This window comes from Serinus canaria, chromosome 1A (genome assembly GCF_022539315.1).
Source record: "Serinus canaria isolate serCan28SL12 chromosome 1A, serCan2020, whole genome shotgun sequence".
NCBI lineage: Eukaryota > Metazoa > Chordata > Aves > Passeriformes > Fringillidae > Serinus > Serinus canaria.
The window spans coordinates 61,444,705-61,471,609 of NC_066314.1; the positions used below are offsets into that span (position 1 = coordinate 61,444,705).

The following is a 26,905-nucleotide window of genomic DNA, read 5'->3' on the forward strand; positions in this document are numbered from 1 at the left end:
AAGGAGTGGCTGACATTCAGCCTGGCAGACAGTAACTGCATCAACAAGAGCACCATGAACCCTCACCTGTATTCCACTATTAATGGAATAAATTAATAGGGACTACAGATGTGGAAAGGTTTGCCTTGAATCCACAAGATGCCTAATCCAAATTCAGGGTGGATTTACACTTCCCACAGTCACATTGCCTTCAACAAAGCTGATGGAGTTACAAGTCAAAGGGAATCACCTTCCTCTTTGGTGCAAATACGCCCTTGTCTGACGTTTAACTTTTCAGCATTAACTCCAAAGTGCTCTGGGAATTTTCAAAATACAGATTCACTTCATTCAGTGAACACCCATTCCCTGCTTGGGCTCTTCCTGAAGTTTGATGTTAAAGATTGTATTGCTTTGTAGCTTACGTCACTACAACACACTAGAAATTATTTGGAGAATACAAATTATTAATTACTTGCCCTCACATAGCAAAAAAACCCAAAAACCAATAGTATGTGATTATTTCTTTCAGGTTAGTCCTCAAGTGAAGTATTTAATCTGGAAAAAAAAAAAAAGATTCTCTGAATAGTTAAAGTATTTAATACAAGTACAAAATATTTTAACTTCACATTATGCATTTAGATTTTTGAGTCAGAGAATTACCCACGCAGTTAGAAACTGGGAGGCCTTTTGAGGCTGAACTACCAACACCTTTTAAAAATTCTATGTGGAGATATTTTTAAAAAACCCTAGCCATTACATACAGTTTTCAAGAAGTTCTATCAGCAGATGGGTGGTGATCTGCTATTAGAGAAATTTTGGACTTCTGATTTACTGTACTGTTTAAGGAAGGTACAAACCCCCAAATCTTACACATGAAATCCCCATTTTCAGAGAAGCAGGGAGGAAAAAAAAAAATGAAAAAAGCCTAGTGGGAATTTTATGTATTTACTAAGTCACTGGCAATCTCTTCATGATCCAGGTCATGATAATCCAGCCTGTTTCTCCCTCTCCAGGACTTTGGTGCCTGGCTGAGCTCTCCACACCACAGTGACATCCCTCAAAGCCACTACAGCCCATTCTGTTTTTCTCTTCTGGGTTTTAAGCCACGTGTTGCCTGGGATGGCCAGTGCTCAGATGAAGTAACCCCATGTTCATCCAAACCCCTCCTTCCCAACTGGTTTGTGACTGTGGGGTGGTTTTGTCCTCCCTGGGTGCCCATGGTTTCTGTGTTTCATTGCTTTGGTCTCTTCAACTCTTTACTGCAAGCACATTTCTGAGAGAAGCAGCAAGTGCAGGGAGGCAGTGGAGGGCTTGGTACTTGGCAATCAGGGAGGTTTGAGGAAAAGAACAGAGCGGGCACAACCTTGCTGCACTTCTCTCCTGTGCCATGGTTTTGTCTTGCACCTGGCTACCCCACCTGAGGGATTCCTGGCACAAGGCTTATCACCTTCTCCCCTGGCTCTTCTCACTTTCTACCCTCAATGGATGCTAAGGATTTTAGGAATCTGAAAGGCTCTGGGCAGCTGTGCACTGAGGAAGGATGCCCACCTGGGCAGCTTCCCACTCAGCAGGGCCAGGGCTGGCAGTAACAACAACCACCCCAAAACCCTTTTCACAGGGGATACCCCAGGGCCTGCTCAAAGCAAAAGATGTAGCAAAAACACTGGTCCTGGGACATCCCCCATGCAAAGGGAGATTGTTCGGTAAAACTGGGAAAAGCAGAAGTACCTCCAAAAATCCAACCAGATAAGCAATCAATCAACCAACCAAAAAAAAAAAAAACCATACTCTGGACTTCCTCAGCAGCTCCTTTTCAGAACTCAGGAAAATTTTGAAAGCAGATTTTCCAAGAGCTGTTATTTCAGTGAACCTGAACCACAAATAACTCCACAGCTGTTGCACTTGAGATGCATGGATTTAAATCAAGAGAAGCAATTCCTCCAACTTCCAGATCATGGAGAGTCAGAGAGGTATTCTTGTCCCACCCGGGCTGTTCCTAAAGGTTTTCTCCCAGGAAAAAATAACCTAAAAGGTCATCTGCTAATCACCCAAATAATGAGATTATAACATTTTTTTCTAGGAACATACTCAGATTTTTATATATAGCTTGTTCTCAAACTCCCTTTTTGCAGTAACATTGAGATCTAGAAATGCTTCACTGTTTTTTAAAGCTAAAACCCAGATCCTCTCAGGTAGGCAGAATGCCCTGCCAGGAAAAAAAAAAAAAAAAAAGAAAAAAACCCCAAAACTAAAAAGGCAAATTATAAGACTTGATGAAAACATAAACTAACAATTGAGTGCATCTACACCAGTGTTTCAGCTGGACACTTTCAAGGTAAACCTCTCAGCTGCTGCCACTGCAAAGTGGTCTCAGATGAGCACAAATGAGCATTCACCCACTGAACAAGACCTAGTCCATCAGCCACCCTTGGAATGTCCCAGACGTGGCTGTTGGGTCCTTGACAAAGGATTTGCTCTCCAAACCACCTCCCACCTGGCCACACTGATTGCTAAGGCACACAGAGCCATGGACTTGTTGGGTCCCACAGAGGTTCCTTGTTCCCTGCCATCATCCATTGGGAGTAACTTCATGTTTCACTTCTCTGTGCCTGCACCCAGAACTGTGCAAATTCTCTCGTGCCTCCATTTACGTGGCAGAACAAAAGCACAGGCCAGATTTATCACATGACCCTTCATGAAGCCCAGGAAAGGATGAAGAAAATTGATGGATGGGTTAATACACATCCGTAACAGGCTATCCTGGTTATGACATTTAGCTTCCCTGCCACAAACGAGTTATCTGGTCTCTTCTCTAGAGCAGAGATAAATGTCAACAGATATCAACAATCATGTATTATAAATATGCAATGTGTAATTTTTTTCCCTTGCTGTTTTGAAGCACTACTGCTTTAGATGACAAGCATGAAATACTTAGAAACTTTTGGAATAAGATGTTCTGAATCCTCCTCAACTTTTAATAACTTGCAAATTGTGCTGTCACCCACAGGACAGCACCAGAAAGGTGCCTGTGCCAAGCAGCAACAGCCAAAAACCAGTTCCACTTCCACTGCACCAAGCAGGTTCCACTTCCCACAAAGCAGGCGTTGTAGCCGTTGGGTGTCAATTTGTTCTAGTCAGGCACCGGGGTATTAAATGCAAAATAATGCAAAAGAAAATTTGCAGAAAAACCATCCAAGTTCAGTAAAATCTTACTGAGAGTTCTCAGTGAAAATGATGCTGGCTTCTCTCGCTGTCTGAGAAAGCACGTAGAGCCCACACAGGATATGCTTCCATAGAGGAAGGCAGGATCTGCTTTACAGTAGGCACACATGTGCTAGATAGCTGTTGTTTACTAGGTCATGTTGATTTTGCTTTCAGCTATGTTTTCTTAGGCACCCACGTCTCTTCATGTAGGAGTGCCTTAGAAATTACAAAATAATACTCCCACTCAACATGCACTCATGTGTGTATACATTAGGTCTGTGTGTACACAGCTACAGAGATGCCCACCATAAACAAACATTTGCATCCATGAGCTTTCAGAAAAACAAAGGTATTTTTCTATCCCTCACAGAGAAGGACTGCACTCGAAGAGAGCAAAAGCTACATCCTCACTGCTTTCATCCACTTCCCTCATCCCAAAAGTACTTTGAGATCCCAGTTCCCCTGTGCCTCACTTCCAAAGGGACCACACTCAGCACAGCTCTGTTGGCCACCTCCCTCCTGGGGCAGATGGAGGAGCAGAACGGGTTCCTGCTCCGCTGAAAGCCTTTCCCTGCAATGCAACTCGCTTGCAACTCAGCGTTTCCCCACAGAGGGGCCTCCAAATGCGGATAATTTCACTCTTCTCCTTCCCTGCCTCTGAAGCATCCCTTCTGCTAGCTGTGGAAAAGCCCAGTTTCTTGGAAAGCAGCAGATTCTCGCTTAAGATCGGAATTCCTGTTACGGAAGCTGATCCCGATCAAGCCCTTCCCTTCTGCCTCGGCCTCCACCCCAGTTTAGGAAATTTGCCTTCCTGGAAATGCCTTGGCTATAAATACAGCCCTCAGAACAGCCTGTGACATTTTTCCCTTTACTAGATAAACTTTCCACTCGCCAAAATCCTCCCACCAGAAGCCAGCACACAATACGATGTATGGAGAGCCACGCTCCACTGGAGCAGCAGGGACCCTGCACTCATCCATCCATCCAGCCATCCATCTCACACGTGGATTTGCAAATCTATAACCCATCCAAAGGGTTCAGCCCCCCCCGTGCTTGTCCCCTCAGCCCTCCCTGCTCCCCAGCTCGCTGTCACACCGGGTTTGTTTCATTTTGTAAGCGGCGGCTTCTACAGAAGCCACGCAGCAGAAGTTATTAATGCAGCTTTGGTACGGGGAAAATCTCATTAACGTCAGCAAAAGGAGGAAGACTTCTGAAAAGCTCCCAGCTAATTTGCTTTCTTTTAATTTCTTGCAATTACAGTAAGCAGCATAACGCTCTCCCAACAAATGAGTCTTTAGTATTGTGGCAGAGTCTTCTCCCCAATCAATTCTCGTTCAAACTTTAACCCTTTGCTGGATTGCTGGAGAGCAGAAATGACGCTGACATGCACCTTTCCCAGAACAAATGGTTTTCAGACATTTCCAGTAATTTCTCCACATGGTGGAAAATCCCTGTTTTGGCTGTGCTTTTTTTTTTTTCTTTTTAATTTTTTGCTTTGCAGCCATCAAAGCACTACCAAGCTGGTGCTTCCCACATCCTTTGCTTGGTCTAAATTCAGTTTCTTTTACAGTAAACACAGTTCCTAAAGGCTGCAATCCAGTTCTTTTCTGAAAAGAGGTTCAGTGTAGCATATCCCACACACTGGCTGATTTTTAAAACTCACTGTGTGATCTATTTTCCCTTGCTGCTTTGAGAAGCTGAAGAGCAACAATTCTATTTCAGACTGCAGCATATTATTTTTACTCCACTGAAAAAAAATTAAATTAAAATTTTTAAAATGAATAATGTTGAAAATGTTTAAGCATACAGTCTGGAGAGTAGTAAGAAGATAAGGGTTTGGTTTGCTTTGTAAAAAGAAAAAAAAGAAACAAACCCACAAAAGTTATCCTTTCGATAAAGTAAAACTGGATTGGTTTTTCAACCACCAAAAATGCTACAATAAAGCTAAACTCGAAATTTCATTTACTTAATTTCATTCATAGTGGCAGGTTTTCAATTAGAATGGAAGAAAAAGGGTTGTTGTTGTTAAGGGTTTTTTTCATAAAAAATTTGATGAAATGGAATTTTGGAGGGAATTCACATTCTGATTAGCCTTATATGAGATCACTTATTCACATCAAAACAAGTTAGAGAAGACTAAACACTATTATTACTATTATTTGATGGCTCTTCCAGGCAATACTACTTTTTTTTTTTTTTTTAATTCTCAGATGTGGATTCATCAAAAAAGCTTAGCTTTTCATTTTAATTGAGTTTCTAATCATAAAGGCTCCAACCCAATAAATCCCAACCCGAAATATAAAGAATCTGTTGTTATTTTTTCCCCTACACACAGACTGACCAATATATTTCACCCATTCCTGTACTAGCTCACAGGGAGCCTGGGACAGCAGGAGTGCCTGGGAAGGAGCAGAACTCCTGCTTGGACATTTGGAAGTCTCTGCCTGGGTCTAAACATTGTCCAGCCCTCCCAGCAGAGCACACTGCTGTCACTGGAGAGAACCAGCACAAGAAACTTCTTGCCCTCATAGTTAACAGAGGCCTCGCCACAATAAAAATGACCTATCTGTCCTAAGGACTTCACAAAGGAAGAGAAAAAAGCACATCCTGGCACATTCTAGAATACACTGAGTTGTTTGCAGAGTTAATCAGCACACCAGCACATATGAAAAAAGCCCTGGTGTACTGATTAAAAATAATATCACAAGTGGAAATTAGGTGGTTAACAAATTGCTGTATGACTGGACCTTTGCTGAACACATTTCAGACAAGGGAAGCTTCTTGCACTGATTTGCAAAGCTGCAGAAAACCCCACTCCTGCCAACATTTGAAAACAATTAAGTTGGACCTTTGTTGTCTGTAGAAAGTAAATAAGCCAATAAAGATACATTTTTAGCTTATTTTAAACAATATTTAATGACCACCAAGTTTCTTGCATGGACAGAACTGTATTTGCACAGTGAAAAAGGGGGTCCAGCAGCACACACACACATGCACCCAGCCCTGCCCTGAGAAAGGAGTCATGCATCATTTATAGCTACTCTGTGTACTTCATAATGTATGCATGGATGAGCTATACTGAGTGCAGGACACTTAAACTGTCTCATTTGTCCAGGCCACTCACAATCACACAATTAAAGGATGGCCATAAAGAAATCCTCACTCAGAGAGCAGATGGAGAAGATTAATTTCCTTGTTTTCTTAGAAATGTGCCCCCCCTATCCCCCCCATTTACAAGTGAAATCCAGGAGTGACAGGGATTTACAGTATTTAGAACAAAAAACAATCAAGAAATTAGAAGTGGGTCAGGAAATGCAAAGTCAGAGGATTTCACTGGACAAATGCCAGGACTGTCACCCCAGCAGAAACCACTGCCAGGAACAAACATCAGTTTAAGTTTTCCTCCTTTTGGTGGAGATATGAAGACATTAGAAACATAGATCTTCCTTTCCACTCATCACTACTCCAGCATTTTAAAATGAGCTCTTATTTCATCTTGGAAACATAGAGCACTGAACAAAACATTTTTGGTGGTGCAGTCAGTAGGAGAAGGTCCCTTCTTGCCACCCCTTCCTGTTCAGGACCCAGAGCTCCTCAGCTGCCAGGAGCATTAGAAAACCCATTCTGTCATACAGCCAGAAATTTCTGCTCTCACTCAAAACACTGAGCTCGCTGTGCTCCCAACAAAGCCGTGTTCAAAACAAGCACTGGCATGTGCGTTTATGTGAGATGACTGAATGGCCCTGCAGGTTGATAAAAGGTTCTGGAGTCTTTCACATACAACTGAAGTCATCAGTTTCAACCCACCCTGTGTCAGTGGTGTCTGGAACTGGCTGCAGCAGGAAGACTGCTCTGTTCCATCTCACAGGGTCAGCAGTACCACTCTATTCCCTGGGAGACAAATACACACACTGTTTTGGGGTGCTCTGCACAGTCAGGACAACACTGGTGGTATGGATTGTGATACACCCTCCATAGCTAAGTTTTAATTGGAAATATTCTCCACCAGTTCCTACAATCCCATGAATCATTTACCACACCTCGTGATCTTATGGATGACACTTCAGTGGCCATGAGAACATGCTGGAAGAACCCACTCCTTCCACATCACGCAATAAACTCTTGATACTGTTAAATCTGAAGATCATACCTGAAGAAGTAGTAAATATAAAAAACCAAAAAGAATACCATCCATCTGGAATCTGCCCTTCTATCTCCCAAGGCCATGACCAATCCTGCCAGTCAACTTTCCCACATAAGCACAATATTAGTACCCTCAATCTGCCACAAAAGACAGACACAGAAGCACACATTTCCCATGCTGTTTGTTTGTGTATAAATGATTAGCCTGAAGGAAACAAAACCCTTTTTTGCCTGAAACTTATTTCTGAGAGCAAAGGTCTAATCAGGCTGGAGAACCCCAAAAGATATGGCAAAACCAATTGTAAAGTCATACTGAAATAAAGCATGCTTTGGATTAAACCTCATTTTACTGGGATCTTCAAACCTCCTACAGGCACTCAAACTGGTCTGGTTTTAGTCCATTTTAACAGCCTCACACAAACCACTTCAAAATTTATTAACCTGGTGAAAAGTACACCCTAGGCTTTACTTTCTAAACAGTTCCAAGCTGCTCAACAGCCTCTACCAAAATGACAGAGAAATAAAGAGTGATCCTCCCTGTGAGAACTACAGGCTTTGCCCCAGCCTCGCTGAGGTGGCAAACCCTGCTGGCTTGCTCCCGTTCACACAGACCTGCACATGCTCAATAACACCATTGATTTTGTTTGTGCAGGCAGAGAGAATCCAATTTTAAAAAGCCACATTGATTCCCACCCATTAAAAACAGAGCAAACTGCAGCATTTGCTAAATGGATAGAAAAAGACTGAGGTCAGGATGAAGGGGTGGGAATAATGTCATTACGCTGAGCTCGTTCTGAAGGACAGAGAATTACAAAAACAGACAATAAAATTTGACTTTTTATTATTTGTTGTAGTTTCTAAATTGCAAAAATAGCAAGTCAACAACCAGGGAGTGCCTGGGCAGAGTGACAAGGGATGCACAACGGAAGGCATCCTCGAGCATGGAGCTGTGATTAGCTGCATTTGGAGCATGAAGACACGCACACAGCGAAAGAGGGCACAGACACAGGAACTGAGAGAGAAGCCCTGAGACTATCTGCAAGGACCCTGTCTGCTTTTCAGTTTTTGTTTTAGCACATTAAACAAACAGAGCCATCACACAGGTCACTGAGGATCTCTCTTCTGCAACTGTGGCCCCAGCTGCACTGCACACAAAAACTATTATTATTCTCTAATGGTCGCACCTTTTGGACAATGATTCAGTGTTTTGGGGTTTTTTTTTTTCCTCCTTTTGTGCCACGCCACTTAGTCTTTTGCTTCATTTTATGTTTTATTTGCACACTCTTGAAATCTTCATGTAGTGACTAAAAATTCATGAGGCAGCCTTAAGTAGGAGCCCCCGCTTCCCTCCCTCCCCTTTTCCTACCCGTAGCAAGCAGCTGAGGAGGCACTGGGCACATGTCGGTGCTGCCGCAGCAGCAAGGGGGTGGGAGAAGCTGCAGATGGGGAGGGAGATGCTGCTGCAGCCCTGGGGGTGCCTCCTCATCCTACATCTGGGAGCACAGGCTACAGACAGTGCTGGGCACTGAGGCTCATCCATGCCCAGCAAACACATCCCAGAGCAGAGACACTCCGTGCTCAATGTGCTGGTAGTGCTTCAGCTGCACACCATGCACTGCCTGACCACGAGCCTGCCTGTGTGCTGCACAGCATTCACCTCCTCAACTTCAGCCCAACAATGCCAACAGGCAAGTGCTTGCTAGCATTAGTGAGGCTTTCATAATTGGTCCCAGCTGGTTAGTTGTAACACGCCTTGTTGTTGAGCAACTACCTAGTAACGCTGTCAGACATCCCCTGGTTGCATAAGGAGGGTTAGTATCTTTTTTAATTACGGGCTGCCACCAGCCTGTGGCACTCTCCACAGATAAGAAAGCCTTTAAGCTCCTGGTCAGCCAAGGCCTCGTTGGAAAATCTTGTGCCAGCTTCAAGCAAAGCAAGCTCAGGCTGTAGCCACAGCAGTCTCCTGCCTTTGCTGCCAGGGCTCCCGGTCCCCTCTGGCTGCCACAGGGGCTGCTGCCAATGCCAGCTACTTTCCAGCTCTCTGGCCACCACGTGGGCATGCAGGAACCCTGGCTTACTGCAAGGCACGTGGGCATGCACAGTCAGAGCAGGGCAGACCTTTCAAAGCGTTCTGCAGAAATGCCTGGCCACGCTACCGACCAGCACAGCGACAGCAGCAAATACTACAGTGTGGCACAGCTCCAAAATGCCAGGCAAGGCAACACAGGACCAAGGAAATGCACTGCTCCTGGTGGGGAAGGAAAAACCCAACCATGTGGATCTCTGAAAAGGAAAAAGTGTGGAGGAAATATCATGGAAGTGGCCATTTCACGGGATACTTGAGCATACCTGTGGCTCTAAAAAGCTCAGTCAAAGTTTGCAGCCATCCCCACTCCCCCAGACCTCACTTTCCAGGCAATTTGATCTGTGTGATACAGCAAGTCAGGGACATTTTCTGCCAAAAACCAAGCACTGGGCTCTTCTTTCTGTGCTGTCACTGTGCTCCTGTGACATCCCCTTCCAAAAGCAGTGACTAGAGTTATATCCTGCACACAGAATTCTTACACAACTTCAGATGTCATTTTGTGGGCAGTAATCAGATCCTGTAGCCCCAGGCTAAGATAAAAGTTGTGAGTGTGTCTAGGAGCTAGAACTCAACAGCTGCTCAAAGGCACACACCTTGAACTGGAAATGAACCTCTTCAAATCCCATGTAAGACCAAACCCAGGCTAGGGCTGCAAGGAGTGATCTGTCTGGCCGTCTAGAGCAACTCTGACCTTTGCCATCCTCTGTTTTCATCTGAACCAATCTCTCATATCCCGGGTTTGCTGCTGCTTTTTCTCTCTCTGACTTCTACTTTGCCTGCCCTTCAAAGCCTGAGATGGCCATCAAGGTGCTAGGAAAAGATCCTGACAACTTAAATGGGGCAGACATTGCTGCACTCCTAGAGCTGCTGGAAAAGCAGCTGGCAATTCCTCCCTTCTCTGATAAGGGGGCTGGAGGCTTGGGTTTGTTCAAGGGCTACTCAACAGCAGCTCCCCACCAAAGTGGCCCAGGGTGGAGGCTGTCAGCTGTGTCTTGATGCTTAGCTGCCACACTGCAGATGGATCCTCTTCCCAAGGCACGAGCTATCCCCCCATGCACACACAAACAGCAAATCCACTGCAACACTTCCTGCTCATCACTACCATTTCCCATTTGAGCAGCAATTCAACACATGCTTTAACACTACCAATGCTCTGAAAGCCAAGAGGGCCATTCACATAAACTTAATCTTAGTTACTCTTGCTGGATCATAGGTACTGATGCTGGAAGGTAATTCTCTAAATCCAATGTAAATGTTTGAAGTTCATGCCCAAAGGATTTTTGTAGACATAAACATACAGATTAAAAACAAGCAAGACGTCGGGAGCTTTTTACTACCTCCTAAAGTAGCCAGGCACATGGATATTTTATCTCTCCTTTTGGATCTGCTTTCTTCCAAGGGTACAGTTCAGGGACTTCATACAGATCAGAGGCAGAGTTCAGGCTAGCACTGACAATTTCATTAGAAGGAAAAAAAAAAAGAATTGTGTTTTCTTATATTCTCTACTCTTTTATTGCTACTTTCAAAATGAAGAACAGACCCTACCAAAGTGCTAAGGGCTGAAAACATAACTCTAAATAATACAGGAAACTCAACTTTGTGCCAATCCATTTTTATCCTCTCTTTGTGTCCATAACAAAGCTGAGAACAAGAGCCAAACAATGGAGAAGAAAGAATAATTTCAACATAATTTTTTTTGCTGAAAGTAACATCAGCAAAAATAACAAGAATCCATTCAAAGACAGAATCTTATCTTCCAACACAGTTAACATGCCTTTCTTTCTGTCCCTCATTATATATCTTACACATCAAGCTGTACTTTGACCTCCTTACAAAGGAATACATTTGGAGCCACCACATCCCTGTACCCATATTGGCATTGCTAAGTGAAATCCAGCCCATAGTGCATTCTCTTCCTTCCTCCCTCACACACCTGCCAAGAGGAGATAGGTTATCAAATGAGCCTCCAGAAAAGCATTTCCAGAAACAGCAACTGACTACCTCCTGCTCTTGCTTGTGCTCATGCACCCCTTCAGAATTCAGTCCTCTAATTTAACAGGCTAACAATGACATGAGTTGTGTTTTTGACAGCTATGGGGATGAGATCACTTAGATAAGCTTTATTTCTGATACAGGCCATCACCATTCCTTCCTTTTACCTACTGAAATCAACTGGCAATATTTCATCATTAATTTTTAGCACAGGAGCCAGCAAATTCATCTAGCCTCAGCTGAACCTGTTTACATTTTAGATTTCATCTGCCCCTCTTAATACTTTTGTGAGCATCAAAGAAATACTCCATTTTCCTCCTGGATTACTATTCTCTGTTTGCAGTCTCCCACTGGCAAGTAAAACACTCTTAAAACTAAATATATTGAGACTTTTCTTAACTCATCAGATGCTCCTTCTCCCTGCCACCCCCCTCCCAGACTTTGAGTGCAAAGCTCAGCATGGGAGCAACTATTGGAAACACAAATTCTTACCCTGGTGAATCCAAAAAAGGCCATCAGCTTTCCTTCTGTACGCCAGCTGTCACAGCAACACGTGTGCTACCCCTCATTGTCATATGCACTGCTACACCCTACTACCCCTTTGTTCAAGGGCCTCAGCCACAAAAATCTTCGTGCACGAGGTGCTGTAAACACAGCAAGCACAGCATTCCAGGAGAACAGCACAAGGAAAAGGGTACAGACACATCTAGACTGGAGTGCACAGAGAGAAAACATGGTGTTGCTCAGCAGCATTACCACAAGCCCTCCAACTATCCTGTGTGCAGTTACAACTCAGAGCAGTGCAGCTCCTCCTGATGTCAGCTGAAACACTGCTAACTTCTCCTTGTCTGCCTCTAGGTGAGCACAACCATCAGCTGCTAGAACACACAATTCTCCTTATCCTCAAAAGGCTTCAGCTGGTGACCTTAAGCTGTGTAAGTCACTAGAATTATCTGAAAACTGCCCCAAGCTTCTCACAAAGGTAGAAATTCAGTGATGACAGTATAAAACTTTCAGCAGTTTTCATGTCTTAGCAGGCCTGGGGTATTATACTTGCTTTTGAGAACTTGAGCTACAAATGGCAGTGGTTGACAAAAACCAAAATAATGACAAGAAGTTAACCCAACTCTTTGAACCATAGAATTTTCAATTCAGAGTCACTTCAGTTAGATTCAGATCAATTCCACCATGTCTGCCCTGCCTCTTTCCCTGAGCAGAAGCCTTTGGAGACAAACACTAGATTTGGTAGTGGGTAGAAGCCTGCTACTTTCTGGCTAATGCAAAGCAGCAGAAGCAGGAACAGAACTGGACATCCACCCAAGTACTGTCCCATGCAGTCACAAAGGTAAAACAAAAAATTAAAGGTAAAGCAAAATGACTCATGTCTGTGCAGGTAAAACAATGTCTGCAATTACCTTTGTCCTTCAATAGGCAAAAAGAAAAGGTCAAGCTGCCACTTAGGGACTCACAGATTACCTTCCAACCCATTGCAGGAGAAGGATACTGTCCTGATGGAAATTGGCTATCTCTGGCCTTGAAGGCTCCAAATAGCAAGAAGGGTAAAACTTCATCTTCTTTCTTCCTACACCTTTCCTTATATGGGAAACAGCAACTTCCAGGTAAGGGGATTCCTCCTCTGCCCCTCCCTCTCTCAGTTCCTAGAGCCTCTGCCTTTTTACTTCTTCCTCTTAAAACTGTGAATCTCTCACTGTGTGTGACAGATTATATGTATATAGATATAGATATAATTTGTATGGATGCCTTTCTTGTGCATTTCTTTTTTCCTTGTAAAGCACCAAAGAACAACTCCTGTATGATCTAGCCTGAAAAGCAAAGGACATCTCCTTGACTGTCCCTCTGAAACAGGTAACAGCTGTGGCTATAACTCAGCTTAAGTCAGGCCACAAGATTAGTGTTTTTCAAGCAAGATAACCACTGTCAGCTGCTTGAGAGTTACTCCTTTCACCCAGCATGACCTAGAGTAGGAGGTGGCTGCTGAGCCCCCACCTGAGAATAAGGTGCTTTTACATGAGCTTAGGCTCATTTGAGGCATCAGTGCAGCAAATGGTTTGAGAAGACAGAACCTGGGGACTGGAGTCATGTTATTCAGGGGTCTGAAGCTGGGGAACGTATAACCCTGTATTGGTTGCGGTATCTTCAGGTAATTTTTCTTTTCTGGTAATGACTCATTCATTTATAAACCAACACCAGTCACTTTTCTAATCTCATTGCTAATAAGCAGCAGAGCAGAAATACTTTCTAACCAGAAAATGCTCTTCAGTGTAATTCAGCTTTTCAGCACTGCTGTGCTGGGGCATAAAACTTGTGAACCTAATGACTGCACAGGCATCCACAGTAAGCTTTCTCCATGTTACACTTACATCTCTTACCTGCACTGAGCAAATGTACAGGGGGAGGTAAAAAGCTGATAGGATTTAAATAAATGGTACTTGAGCAAAGTATCCCTGAAATCCTGTGCAAACTGTGTTGCTAATGCTTTTTCCTACTCAGGAGAGGATGAGGAGTCTCACTGCTCATAATTCTTTTATTTTCACACTTGGAGCACCAATCTCATCCCAACAGCCCCTCACCTCCTTTTGCTTCTCAGCAGCCACCTCTGCCCTTGGCCAGCTACTGCCCTGACCCGAATACACTGAAATAAATGTAGGAAGACATGGAAAATGCTACTAGTGTATGAGTGTGACTGCAGTGCACTCTGGTCACCTATTGCTGGAGTTACATCTGTGGTCCCCATACCACTGCTCCTATCAGCTGCTGCTGCTGTTTTGGCATTGGAGCTGAAAAGAAGAACACCCTCTCCCTGCTCTGCTTCCTTTGCACTGGGTGAGGAAGTGACTAGAGTGGGAGGAGAGAAAGGAGGCAAACACAAAACCACTGAAGTAAGCAGCTAGAAGCAGAGACCAAACTTTATGCTTTTCATACATGGGCAAACAGGTGGCTCTGATGGCAGCTGGCTCTTTGTAGCCCTGTGAGTTGTACCTTCACTCACATTGTCACTGCAGCTGCTTGTCCCCACACTGAGCTTGGTCACATCCCAGCCCCTGAGCTGAGCACAGTATCTTTACCAAAACACTGTGTGTATTTTATGTAGTACAGAGATGGAGTCTGAAGGGCTACAGCCAATTGCTGCAATAGGAGGGGTTTGATTTCTTGTAGGTAAATAGTTCTTTTTAAGTAAAACAAGCTGGCTATTTGTACCTGTTTCAGGCTTGCCCTGGTACAGTAAATACAAGAGTGACCTTGATTTTTCACATCATTTCACCAGGCTGCTGCCTTAACAGGACTTACTGTGCTTATAAAGCTTAAGAGAAGAAAAATAGACAGCAGGAAATCCTGTGACAGGCTTGTTTTGGTGGTGATGAGAGAGAAACAGTAGCAGAAGAAGAAAGGGAAAAACCAACCCACCAGAAAACCCATAAACCAACACCTGTAGCCAACCTACAAGTGGGGAAAGTGTGACTTCCAAGCCACTCCCTGATCCTCACAATGTTACTGAAATTACTCTGAGAGCAAGTGCAAAGAAGGTAGAGATCAGTTTAGGATTCTCTGCTGGGTTTAAAAGGTTTGTGATGTTCTTGTTAGGAGTTCCCAGATAACTTCAGGTGGTAGTATACAGACTGGTAAAAAGTGTTTTTTCACACTGCCTCCTCTCTGCAGGCCCTGAAAGAAAGCACACAGGAACTCCTCCTTACCCCATTTGAAGGGTTATTTGTTTCCAAACTGTAAGGTATTGCTTCTGGGGAGGTCAGCCTCAGCACGGGACTGCATGGCACTGGGTGGTGCCAATGGCCACAGAGGGAAGGTTTGCTTAAATGGGTTGGTTTTGGAGTAGAGGGGGTGGAGGGAAAGGGGAGCACAGCTCTAAAATCATGTCCCTCTGGAGGTGGAGAAGGATGAGGTGAGTTACCCTAGTTTGGGCAGGACCTGTGTTAGACCACTGAGCCCTGGTCAGCAGACACATCACCATGGCTCTGCCCCTGCTCCTGTTCCCTGCCTGCACAGCACAGCCAGGGTTGTGGGCAATGCCCCTGAGAGTGAATGGGGCTGCTTGCATCCAGAGGACTGCCTTTCCCTTTGTGGGGATCACTGATGAGTTTAAAAGCTGCAGCAGCCTTGGGAAAATGACATTTACCTTTTTCTCCCAAGTTTAGTTTGCTCTTTTACACCAGAACCAGAGCCCCTCACCTGAGGGATAGCACCAGCTGATGGAAGAGCAGTGCTTCCAACCCTGGTGCCTGCCTCTGGCTGTGCTCACATACTCATCTCTGATCCAAAACACCCTTAATGAATTGATCCCTGCCTGTGGACACGGAGCTTCCTTTCTTTCCAGCCACCAGGACAAAACTGAGATGTGCAGGAGTAATTACTGTCAGTGCCCCATCTTTGCCATACAGGAGCTGTTTCCAGAGAGAGGAGAGGGGGCTGAAGGGATTGGCTTAGCACTCACTTGTGATATTTGATTTTCCACCTCTAGGACACAGATGAGGTAAAAGGAAACAGCATGAGACTTCTCCCTTCTTTGGTCTACCAGAGCCTTCTCTTTGCTGGAGAAAGGCTCCTTGTCAGGTTCCTTGCAAACAGACCTTTGTTACAAATCTTCTTGGGCCTGGAGGCACGTAACTGGGCACATTTTATTCCCTTGGTTAATAAACAAACAGAGTCCTCCTGTGACAGACAGCCTTTCTGACTCCACACAGGGATGCAGGGCTCCTCTGGGAGCAGGGCCAGGAAGGTGCTGTGGCAGCACAGGGAAAGGGGCACATCACCAGCTTTGAGAAGATAAAGAAGGAGCTGGCCTGTCTGCTCAGAGCAAAATAAAAAATACTTAGGGAAATAGTAAGAAGGTTTCAGCACAGAAAACACTAGGGAGGGTCTAGTCTGAGGAGATTGTTTAGGCTGAAATACAGGTTTTTCTGTTTTAAATTAGACCCCAGGTAGGGAGTACAGACACAGTCAATCTCCAGTTGGATGCACCATGAGCACAATGTTGGTTTGCCTTCCCTTTTCAGAGGTGACTTACACACAAAGGAACTTAGCAAAGAACTGTCTTTGCTTGAGCTCTGTAAAACCAAAAACCAACTTGGCCTGACCATCCCAAAGGAGGGTCAAAGCCAAAAGCTTTCAGCTAAATGTCTCTTGCTTTCCATGACTTGGTAGTCTGGGTACAATAAAGCTGACATTCAATTAACTCTGATGATGGTTTTGAAAAAAAAATCCTGTTGAATTTTGATTCCGAAAAAAACAACTTCAGATTCCAAGGGTCCTTGGGAAAGAAATTAACAACTGCTTAAAACAGTGTAGCTTGAAGTCTGCTTTCCTCCACAAAGGAGGAAATGTCTTCTGCAATATATTGCCAGTTTTGCAAGCCTGCAGTCCTACCAGGGGTGATTGGCACCAAATGAAACTGAGCTTAGACTTCAGCAATGAACTTTGTGGTTTCAATCCAGTCCCCACAAGAAACTTTCCTCCTCAAACCATCCTGCTCTTTACCTTGGGGAGGCAGAGTCAGTAAAGCAGTGAATGTTGCAGGTAGGAGTGAAACAGACTGGCAGAACAATGTGGCTCCCACAGCTGTAAACACAGTCAAATCTGAGATAGAGATGTTTTTGCAAGTCCAGAATGGCAGAGGATTTTGAAATATAAGTGCATTGAAATATAAGTGTTATACAAGGACATAGCAGATGCCAATTCAGTGAGCAAACAAAAAAGAACAGCCCATCCCTGTGTCATTACAACAGCCTCATTTAAAGGGCAGTTTTGACCAGAATGACACATTTGTGAGTCACACAATGGGGAACAGGTTGTGACTTTCCTCAGAAATCTACCTTGCTTTGGCTTCCTGTCAGCAGGGCTGAAAGACCAATACCTGTCCTGGGTGGCACAATGTCCACGTGTGGCAGGAGGGACCCAGTTTAACCTCCTGCATCCCTCAGGACCTGCTCTCACCCAGCTGTGCATGCAGAGCAAGTTAAAAGCCACACCTGCACACTCTGCATGGGCAGTTGACAACATGCACGTAGCCTTTATGCATGCATGTTTTCATGCAGTGTCTGAAACCAGACTGATAAACACCTCTTCAAACTGGTACTCAGCTTCATTCTCTGTTATCCAAACATTTCATCAAAGGCCACTTACCTACAAAGCACACACCTCAACCCAAGCCAGACAAGCCACATACCTTCTGAAAACAGGGAACCAAACCTGAATTTATTTGCTAATAGTGAAGGGTGACAGCCTTTATTTTATATCTGAAATATTTTGTTAATTCTGAAACTCTCATAAGGTGATTACACCATTAATTAGCAAAACACTGACATTCCCGAGGTGCCAACACAGCAGCTGTTTCAGCTGAACAGCAAAGAAAAGCCAAGAGGGCAAGGCAACAAAGCTGGGAGTGCTCCCATGAGCAGCCTAACTGCTCCAAGCACGCCAACCCATGATAGGGAAGTGCTCCTGTTCCAACAAGGGATGACTTCAACTGTCCCTCCACCACCCCAGCCTCCCAGAGGGCTGTACCCCCTCCTCCACCTGGGTGCATGAATGGGGGCTCTAACAAAGGGCCCATGTGTTGCAGCCTGAGCCCTCTATTTCTCAGGATATGGGACCTCCCAGGAAGCTGGTCACACATAGCTGATCAACCCAGAAGGGATCTCTCTGGTCACTCCTTCCTCTGACCCTCTGCAAAAGGGACATCATAGAAACCACCTCAATGATCTTCCCTTCCAACTGCAGCATGAAAAGGAAAAGAACCAAAATAAAATCCCAGGAAGATGCCCTGTGATGCAGAGGCTATCACAGCTTTTTGATCCATTAACCTGTGACCAGGGCTTCATTTCTAGCATAAGCATGTCTGGCTAAAACTGCCAAGTGCAGAGCCCTGCTCCTGAACTCGGAGCTGGGCAGAACAGCCCTCCATCATCAGCTTCACTTCCTCACCTTTTCCTTCAGGCACCTCCAGACCATGGCTGCACCACCACAAACCTCCCTGAAGGGTCAGTGATCAGACCCAGGTTGAGGCAGCTGATGGTAAGGGACAAGATGAAGGACTGTGGTGACCAGGGGGACAGGCTGGGACCCCTCTTCTAAGTAAGAGATGTTTGGAGGGCCACCAGTGAGGTCCTACACGCACTGGCTAAGGATGTCACAAGAGAAACACTTTGCACCACAGCAAGTTTTGCACCACAGGCTGCAGATGGGTGGGCAGAAGGAGGATGATCCTCTTCACAGCACTCCCCCTTTTAGATGACAGCTCTCACCACAGGCTGTGGCTGTGATGTCCTTTGTCATGTCAGGCAGGGCCACGGTGTGACCCTGCTGGGGCTCATTCCCTTCTCTGGAGGCCTGCAGCAGGCACTGGAGGCACCACAGAGCTGCCCTTCCAGAGAGGGATTCTTGGCAGTGGGGCAGTTCCTGCAAAGCCCACCTTAGGATGTCATGGTCTGCCTCCCATGGGCTCCCTGCAGTCAGGAGCAAGGGAGAAAGATCTCCTGAGCAGTACTTGTGGCAGCAGATCTGCCTGGGAGGAGGCTGTATCCTCTTAAGAGGATTGAGAGCTAAATTCTGCTGGACTAAAGACATTTTGATCCCATTTTTGATATTTTTTCATCCTGCTCTGTCACCTCAATACCATTACCATCCTTCCAGAGTGCATTTGCTTAGAAACATCCCTGGTGGGACAGAAAGAGTTCTGGGTTTGGGGCACCCAGCCCCTGAGGGCCCCTGAGCAGTGCCAGCAGCACAATAGCATCTGCCCACCATTCTTCCCACAAGAAACTGGGCCAGGGATCCTGCTCATCTTCAGAGCACGTTTCAGCAGCAATGGCAAATCACCCATGGAAAGTCTGCAAGCAGCCATGGGGCTCTCTGGTTTGGGCTGGGTTATGCAGATTCAGGTCAAGAAAAAGCACAGAGTTTGTTTAAAGACATTTTGTCTTCCACGTTTGGGAGAAGAAAATGGGCCTATCATTTACAGGAAGAGGAAAGGCCTTACATTGCTCTGAGGAGGAGGAGGATCCTACACACCTTTCAATCCTTCAAAGGATTTGGCCATCACATTCTCAAAAGCAGTGACAGGAAAAAGAAAAAGCAAGCTGTTAATAAAATATGGAAACAGCTTAGGAATTTGCTTGTTAAAATCCATGATAAAAAACCTCCAGTTGAGATCCAGCCTTTACTTTATAGTCCCCTGTGCTCTGCTTCATTTTTCCCTAAATGCATGGGGCACAGGGCTTCTATCTCTCCTGTAGCATGACTTCTTAGAGTCTGAGAGGTTTCACTAGTCTGAGGAAACTTCTTCACATCCAACTTAAATGTGCCATTTCTTGAAGTCATCCCCTTGTCTTTTATACTCTAGCAAGCAGAACAAGTGTAAATTAAATGGAAGACACATGAAATCTTTATAAAGCCCAGTGTCTCCCCTAGCATGAAAGTTCTTTCTTTTTAGAGTGAAAGGGGTCTTTACTCTGTGCTGTATTTTCCCCATCAGAAAATGAAGAAGAACATAAATTTTCCTCATGACTTGAATTTAGCTTAATCAGCAGCCCCCTGCTGATGTAATTCAACCCAATGGGATTTTTCTTTTTTTTTTTTTTCCTGGGGAGCTGCTGCCCCTTTTCCCCTCCTCCCACCAATTCAGGCATGGAAAACAAGGGAGGAATTAGACAGACAGAACTTACTATCTATCAAGCTCCAACTTCAAACTGGGCTGGAATAGCATTTAAAATATAAAAAGCAAATTTTATGAAGCTTTTTCCTCCCCAGAGACTGCCACAGAAGTATTCCTTGTTTGTCAATGAGAATAAACCATTTTCCTCTTTCATTTCTGCTTTCTGTCAGATATTTCATTTTGGCTGCCCCTTCTGTATTTCAGCTAGGGACATAGGCTGCTAACACAGAATCACAGGTAACTCAACAACAAAATGCCTGTATTATCTTTCTTTTTTTTATCCTAGTCTGTCAGGTAATTGCAACTCTAAAAGCTTTTGCATATTTACCACAGAAACATGTCTCTCCTGAAGGATGGGACTGTCATCAGGTAGAATATCTTATTTAGTAAGCCTCTTCTAAGGTATAAACTAGGGCTGGGGATTTTTTCCAGGCCTCCTTCAGAGCGAAGGACAAGCAGATAAAGATCAGCTGCTGCAGTGCTACACTGTCAAAGTTCCTGTTCCTGTGAAAATTAACCCTCTCCAAACTCACAGTACAGGTAGGCTTTGCCACTGTGAAATTAATGAAGTGGGAAAAGGGTCTGCTGGCAACTCATGCTGGTTTTTCAACCCCAGTTCTCACCATGTAGGAGACAGATTTCTTCTCTATTTACAAACAGATCAACTACTCAGCCTTTTTGTAACCCATCTGATGAGCCATGGATGCTGCCAGGACTGATTTTCATTAAATCCATCATGAAGGAGGATTGGATTTTCTCTCTTTGCCCCTGTTTCACAGAAATGCAACAACAAAAATGTGGTCTGAACATTTCTAAATTCAGCTGTTATCTAAAGGCAAATTCCCTTCACCCCCTTCTCTGTTTCCCCCCACACCTGAAGCAGAAGTAGAACTGCTTTTCTCAGTCCCTACAATGCTAAATCAAGCTGGCTGCTATCAAAGAGAGAGTCTGAAAACATCTGCAAGAGAGACTTTGTGTCTTGGAGTCAAGACAGAGGGCGAGGATGCCCTGCCAGGGACTATGAAAAGAGGCTGCTCTGATGAAACTGTTCAACAGGCTGAAGAGGAATATATCTGGTTCACCCATTTCACTTCAGGCATACCTGTGCTGAGGTCACAGCTCCATGCTAGCACGTAACAAAGCACAGTGAGTGGGAATCAACAGACAACAACAGGTCCTCACTCCAAGATCAAATCACTGACAATACTTGACTGGAGGAGAGCTGACAAGAACCAGCCAGAAGACTCCCATTGACTCAGAGCCTGTATGAAAACAAACCCTTGACAAACCTTCTTCTGCATCCATGCACTTTTCCTGTGGGCCAGCCTTACACTTGTTAAGTCCCTGGTTTCATATATGAGTACCGACTGGAAGACACGTTTGAGACTGTTTGATTGACTGTTTGGTTAAAGCAGTTCTGAAACCTATATCCATTGACTTGGAATGGAAATGTGGACATCCCCTCTCCTGGGAACAGTTCCAGAGAGAACAAACTGATAGAAGTGAAAGGCTTTCTAAGCCGTAATTGGCAAACTCTATTTTTGCAACACTTTATGATTATTTACAAACTTACAGTGGTTTTCAATGCAAGTAAACTCCAAGAGGTTAGGACCATTTTTCTTACCATCAACAAGCTATCCTAAGAGCCATCTCTGTTTAGAACTAAGGGATGAATCTCACTCATTTAAATGAATGTAAGAAAATTCCCATAGGTAAAATACTTCTCCTAGTAGTGTTACATGAGCCCAGTCTCTTACCTGTAGTATCTGGATTGAAGGTAAGTAGAACACACAGCCTTAGACACATGGCTAGCTGAACCAAAGTCTATGACCTTGACCCTATATGGCTGTCGGGATGGGTCTACCAGCATGATGTTCTCTGGTTTGAGATCAGCATGAATCAGTCCCAGGCTTTTCAGCTTCATTAGGGCAGTTGCTACCTGCTGGAGAATCGGTCTAATGTACTTTAGGGGCAAGGGACTGAATTTATTTTGTTTTAAGAAATCATAGAGGTTCTGCTCCAACATTTCAAATACCAAGCATGTGTGATTCTTGTGCTGGAAGCATTCATAAGCACGGACAAAGTTGTAGTCATCCGCGCTTTCCGTGCTCAGCCGAGCCAGGATGCTCACTTCAATCTGGCCTTGCCGGGCATAAGAAGGGTGGTTTTTTAGGATCTTGATAGCCACAATCTCATTAGTGCCACGTTTCCAGCATTTGACTACTTGTCCGAAGGTTCCACGGCCAAGAAACTCTAACACTTCGTACGTGTTGGTCATGGAACAGAGCACCTCATGTTGCACCAGCTGGTAATCCCCTTCACTGTTGGAGCCACTGTTTTTGGAAGTGGCCGTGGAGGTGGTGGCGGTGGCTACAGTGGCCCCACTGGCATTGTTCTGAATCATTGGTGGATGCTCCTCGATAATCTGCACGCTGCTTGTGTTCTCAATCTCCTCACTCTTGCGCTTAAGTCCACATTTTTGGTAGGTGTCCAGAAGGCTCACAGTGCTGCGACGCATCAGGTTGTGCGGCCCGCCCAGCGTTTGCCCAGACACTGCAACCACGCCAGAAGTGCTGTTGGCAGATGTAACCACGATGTGCCCCGTGCTTGCTGGGAAGATGATGGTCTGCTCGTAAGGGATGCTGGGGTTGGGGATCTGCAGGGAGGCGTTGACGGCTGCTGCGGCGGCTGCTTGGGAGGACTGCACGTTCTTGCCCTGGTTGTAGACTTTGCTGTGTGTGCCGTACCCAGTCATATCCCAGTTCGAACTCGGCTCCACTTTCAGTTTCTTCACACTACAGAAGGCACTTGACTGAAGGGTATGAGGAGAGAAAACTTGCACATGCGAGGCCATACCTGCAATACAACATCAGAATGAAACCACTGTGTCAAGATGCCTTCCCCAGCTTTTTTCATTTGCCCAGTGGCAGGAGAGGGAAATGGGATACAGGCTTCAGATACATTACATGCACACACACAAAATGCAACTTCTTCCAGAAATATGTATTTGACACAAGTAAAATATTATGCTCTAAAATAAATCCTTACCCCAGATTGAACTATACTAACATTAAAGATTTCTGCTCTCTTGCTCTCCCCCTTTTCATTTTTAATAACAGGAATGTGCATGTTATTTTTACCTCCTCTGCCTAAAGAGACTCCTATTCCCATTGTCTCCAGGAATATATCTAGCTCTCTGGAAGAACTCATGTCAAATATTGCAAAGTATTCTGACTACAGAAGCCAAATCTCAAATCCTCAGGCTCATCCAATCTTAAGTAGTTTGGTGGATCTGACTTAAGCCCTCCACTTGTGTCCATAAAACCACTGTGTAGCTTCTGGCCTGCACAGAGTGAAGATGGGACGAGGAGATGATACACTGTGAGCAAATGGAGGTGCACAGATAAAGCTGAGGCTCCAGAACAGAAGAAGATGATGTTTCAGATTGCTTGCCAACTCTGTGAGTGGGAATTGTGCACAATGCTAGTCTGTGCTCAGGGACACTGGAGATGGGAGTTACACAACATGAGCTTCACTGTGCGCTGTCAGTGCTCCCAGATTTATAAAATTTTGTTCATCTATTCTTATTCACAGTGACAATACCATCACTGGGAAGCAGATCCCCTGGAAATGAACAGCATTGTTTATGAAGCAACATGCACATTAGCATGTGGCAGAATGAGCTCCTAATATAGCTTTATTTTTAAAGGAAAGACAAAAAGCTATTTTAATGCAAGTTTATTTGGTTTCAGAAGAGTTAATGATCTTCTAAATCTTTTAAAAAAAACCCAGACCACCAAAAAACAACCCCACAACCTCATAACCAAAGTGAAAATAATGCATCACTGAGACAGACTTACTGAAGGATTCTGAGTAATATTCCACTGAAACAGAAAATGTGCCTATTCAGAGAAGAAAAGATGTGATGCAAGGGGAAGGGGACAGCTAAGTCCTGACTTGCTGCCAGCTTTCCCTCCCCAGGGTAGGGATAGTACTGCTGGGGCAAATGTTTTGTGAAGAACACAAATCCATGGGGACCTCTGGGGAAGGAATCAGCACCCGTCAGGAGTTAGAACAGAAAGGCACAGCCTCCTTCGCCCTTCTATCTGTCATCAGTGTTTCTTTTTAATAAACCAGAATGACTAGGGAGGAAAAAGACAATATGCTGAGCTGGCACCATTGTTGAATTATTAAGCACAAACATAACCTTGACTTGTTTTCAACTTAAAAAAAGTTAAAAGCTGAATGAATGCTTCAGTAACAAAGCCACAACAAACTCTGCAGTGCACATGGATGACTTCTTCATATGGAGGCATGACAGTATCTGACTTGACCTCCTCATACTTCACTAGCCCATGTTCCTCTTCAGAAGATTTTCTCGGGCTCATCTGTACACAGACACACTCACACACATGCATGCATAAACTTACTCCTATAGAAAAATGTGAATGTCACTCCTCACTCACAAAGCTCAGTAGTCAAGTTAACAGATCTAAACACACCCAACTCTCTTTTTCCATTTAATTCCCAGCAGCCCAAAGGCCAGGAGTGGCTCGGGAGAGCCAAAACCTACTATGAGTAACTACTCCGAAGTAACAGGCCAAGCAATCTCTCCACTTTGCCTCAGCACCCCTGCCTTCACCCATTCTGCAGTGATGAATTTCTGAGGACACAGCAGATGCAGAAGAAAACACCTTCAGGACACACAGGGAAACCCTCCCCAGGCTTGAACGCAGCACACAAAACCCCACTGATCCCAGTCTAGCAAGGAAGCCCTGCAAACCATAGCATGCTGCCCTCTCCAGACATGACCCCTGTCTCTGAGTGGATTTAGGATTGTTTACTGTTGTTCCTTTTACCCCCTGCTCCCCCAACCTCCTGGGCAGCAATTTCCAAGGCCCCTAAAACTGTATGCTCAGATGCCCTCCAGCTTCTTGCCCCGCTGGAGAAGTACCTTCTCTGCTCTCTCCTTTCCACAGGGCAATGATGCTGTCACGAATGCCATGGCATGTGGTGGGTGGTGAGCTCAGAGAACCACAGCAGTGCTACTCAACTTGTCATCCTGGACACAAAGATCGTGTGTGAGTGAGCCAAAACCATGTTTGTTTTTCCACTGATTAAGAAGAATCACGGTGTTCCTTCTAGTACAGTACTGACCTGCCTGGAGAGAGGGGGTGGTTTGATGTATGCTTTCCCCCTGGACGCAAATAATATGGCAGATGTAATTGGTAACATATTGTGGACCTAGCAGAGGTGTAATTTATAGTTTTATGGCTTTCATTCCACGGCGTGCTTGAGCAATCTCTCTTCGTAGAAAATGAAAAGGGAAAAAATGACTGACGCAGAACAAGGAGAGACGTTCTTCTCGCACTCTCCTCTAAAGATAACACCAAAAGACTGAGGCATAGCAAATTAAAGTCAAGGATGTGAAGCACAGCAGCTGCAACTTTCTCAGTGCTGCTGCAGAAATCAGGATAATCGCCACCATTAAGGGACAGGCTTTCAACTGGTGCAAACTGGCAGGGCTCCACTTGATATCAGCTGACGCTAAAAACAAGGTCAGCAGTCACTCAACATTGTCAATGTCAGATGGCTGCCTGTGCCCTTTGGTGAAACGAGTTGTTGTTAGGGACTGGTTTCCACATCAACAACCAGCCCCTTGCTGTCCCTGAAACACTGCTGGCAGCCTCAGCAGAGGACAGGAACAGGGGATAAACACTGACTCACCCTAAAAATGGAGGGGATGAAAGAAGCAGTGCTTCTGTGGATAAAGCGAGGAGTTTGGACTCCTCTGCTGCCAGTGCTGCCCTCCTCAGAGGTTACATCTCATCACAGAAGAGGTTTTTTCTTTTTCTCTAAAAAAAGAACTATGAAATCTTCTTCCTTACATCCAAAATTATTTTCTCATGTTTGAGGTTTTAAGGGCATGCATTGTAAGGAAAATAACTCAGGGAGTTCTTCAGCACAGTCCGATACCAAGAAATTACAGGCTGACTGACAGCTTGGTGATGGGAAAAGTCAGCTTCTGCAGAAAAGTAATTTCTATTGCAAATTTTCCTGTGCAGTTAATGCGAGAAAAACACAATCCTAAATTTCCTGAGGACACAATAAAACTGCGCTGGTGGCATGTTGTTGCTTTTAAAAAGGATTTTTGCTCCATGGCAATAGCAGGAACAGTAATAAATGTGAATAAAAGTTGGATGGTTTTGTTACAGGAATCAAATTCCTCATTACAGCCTGTAATATGATTTACACCTTCAGCCTTTTGATTACACAGGCTGACAACAGCTTGCCACAACGTCCATGAGGAAACAAGCCAGCCGTAATGGGGTGAATCACGCCAGCCAAGCCCAGTGGCACCAGTGTCTCAGAGACAGTGGAAATGCCCCCAGGGAGTATTCTTGCTCCTGGGGTCCTGGAAAGACAGACGGGCCATAAGCTGCAGAGGGATGGAAAATGGGATGTTTCATTTGGGAAAATATCTCTTAACCCCCCCTATTCACAGGTCTGACAGGAAACCTCCTGTGCAAGGCTGGGCCTCTCATATCACTTCCCTTCTCTGCAGGAAGATCCTAGCAGTCACCTTGCTGCATTTTGCATGGAATGCCCAAGGCTGGCACCTGTCTGCTCGTCTTTTTGCACTCTGCCAGGAGTGGACGGAGTGAGGACACTTGGCACAAGCAGCTTCACCCACCTGAAACCCAGCTCAGCAGCCCCACCTACACCACCAAAAGCTTTGGCTGGACTAAGCCAAGTGGCAATTCCAAAAGAACTGCCCTGGCATGGGTGCAAGGCAGGCCTCTATTAGCCAGCCA

General features: G+C 44.9%; 1 protein-coding gene across 2 annotated transcripts in view; it reads right to left on the bottom strand.

The window, feature by feature from the left end:
- The window catches only part of HIPK2 (homeodomain interacting protein kinase 2), a 126,670-nt gene that overhangs the window by 62,076 nt on the left and 37,689 nt on the right, over positions 1-26,905 (bottom strand). For both annotated transcript variants that reach the window (XM_050985849.1, XM_050985840.1), the window contains exon 2: positions 21,848-22,946. In XM_050985849.1, the coding sequence (XP_050841806.1) occupies positions 21,848-22,946 (1,099 nt within the window). The remainder of the gene's footprint in view (positions 1-21,847; positions 22,947-26,905) is intronic.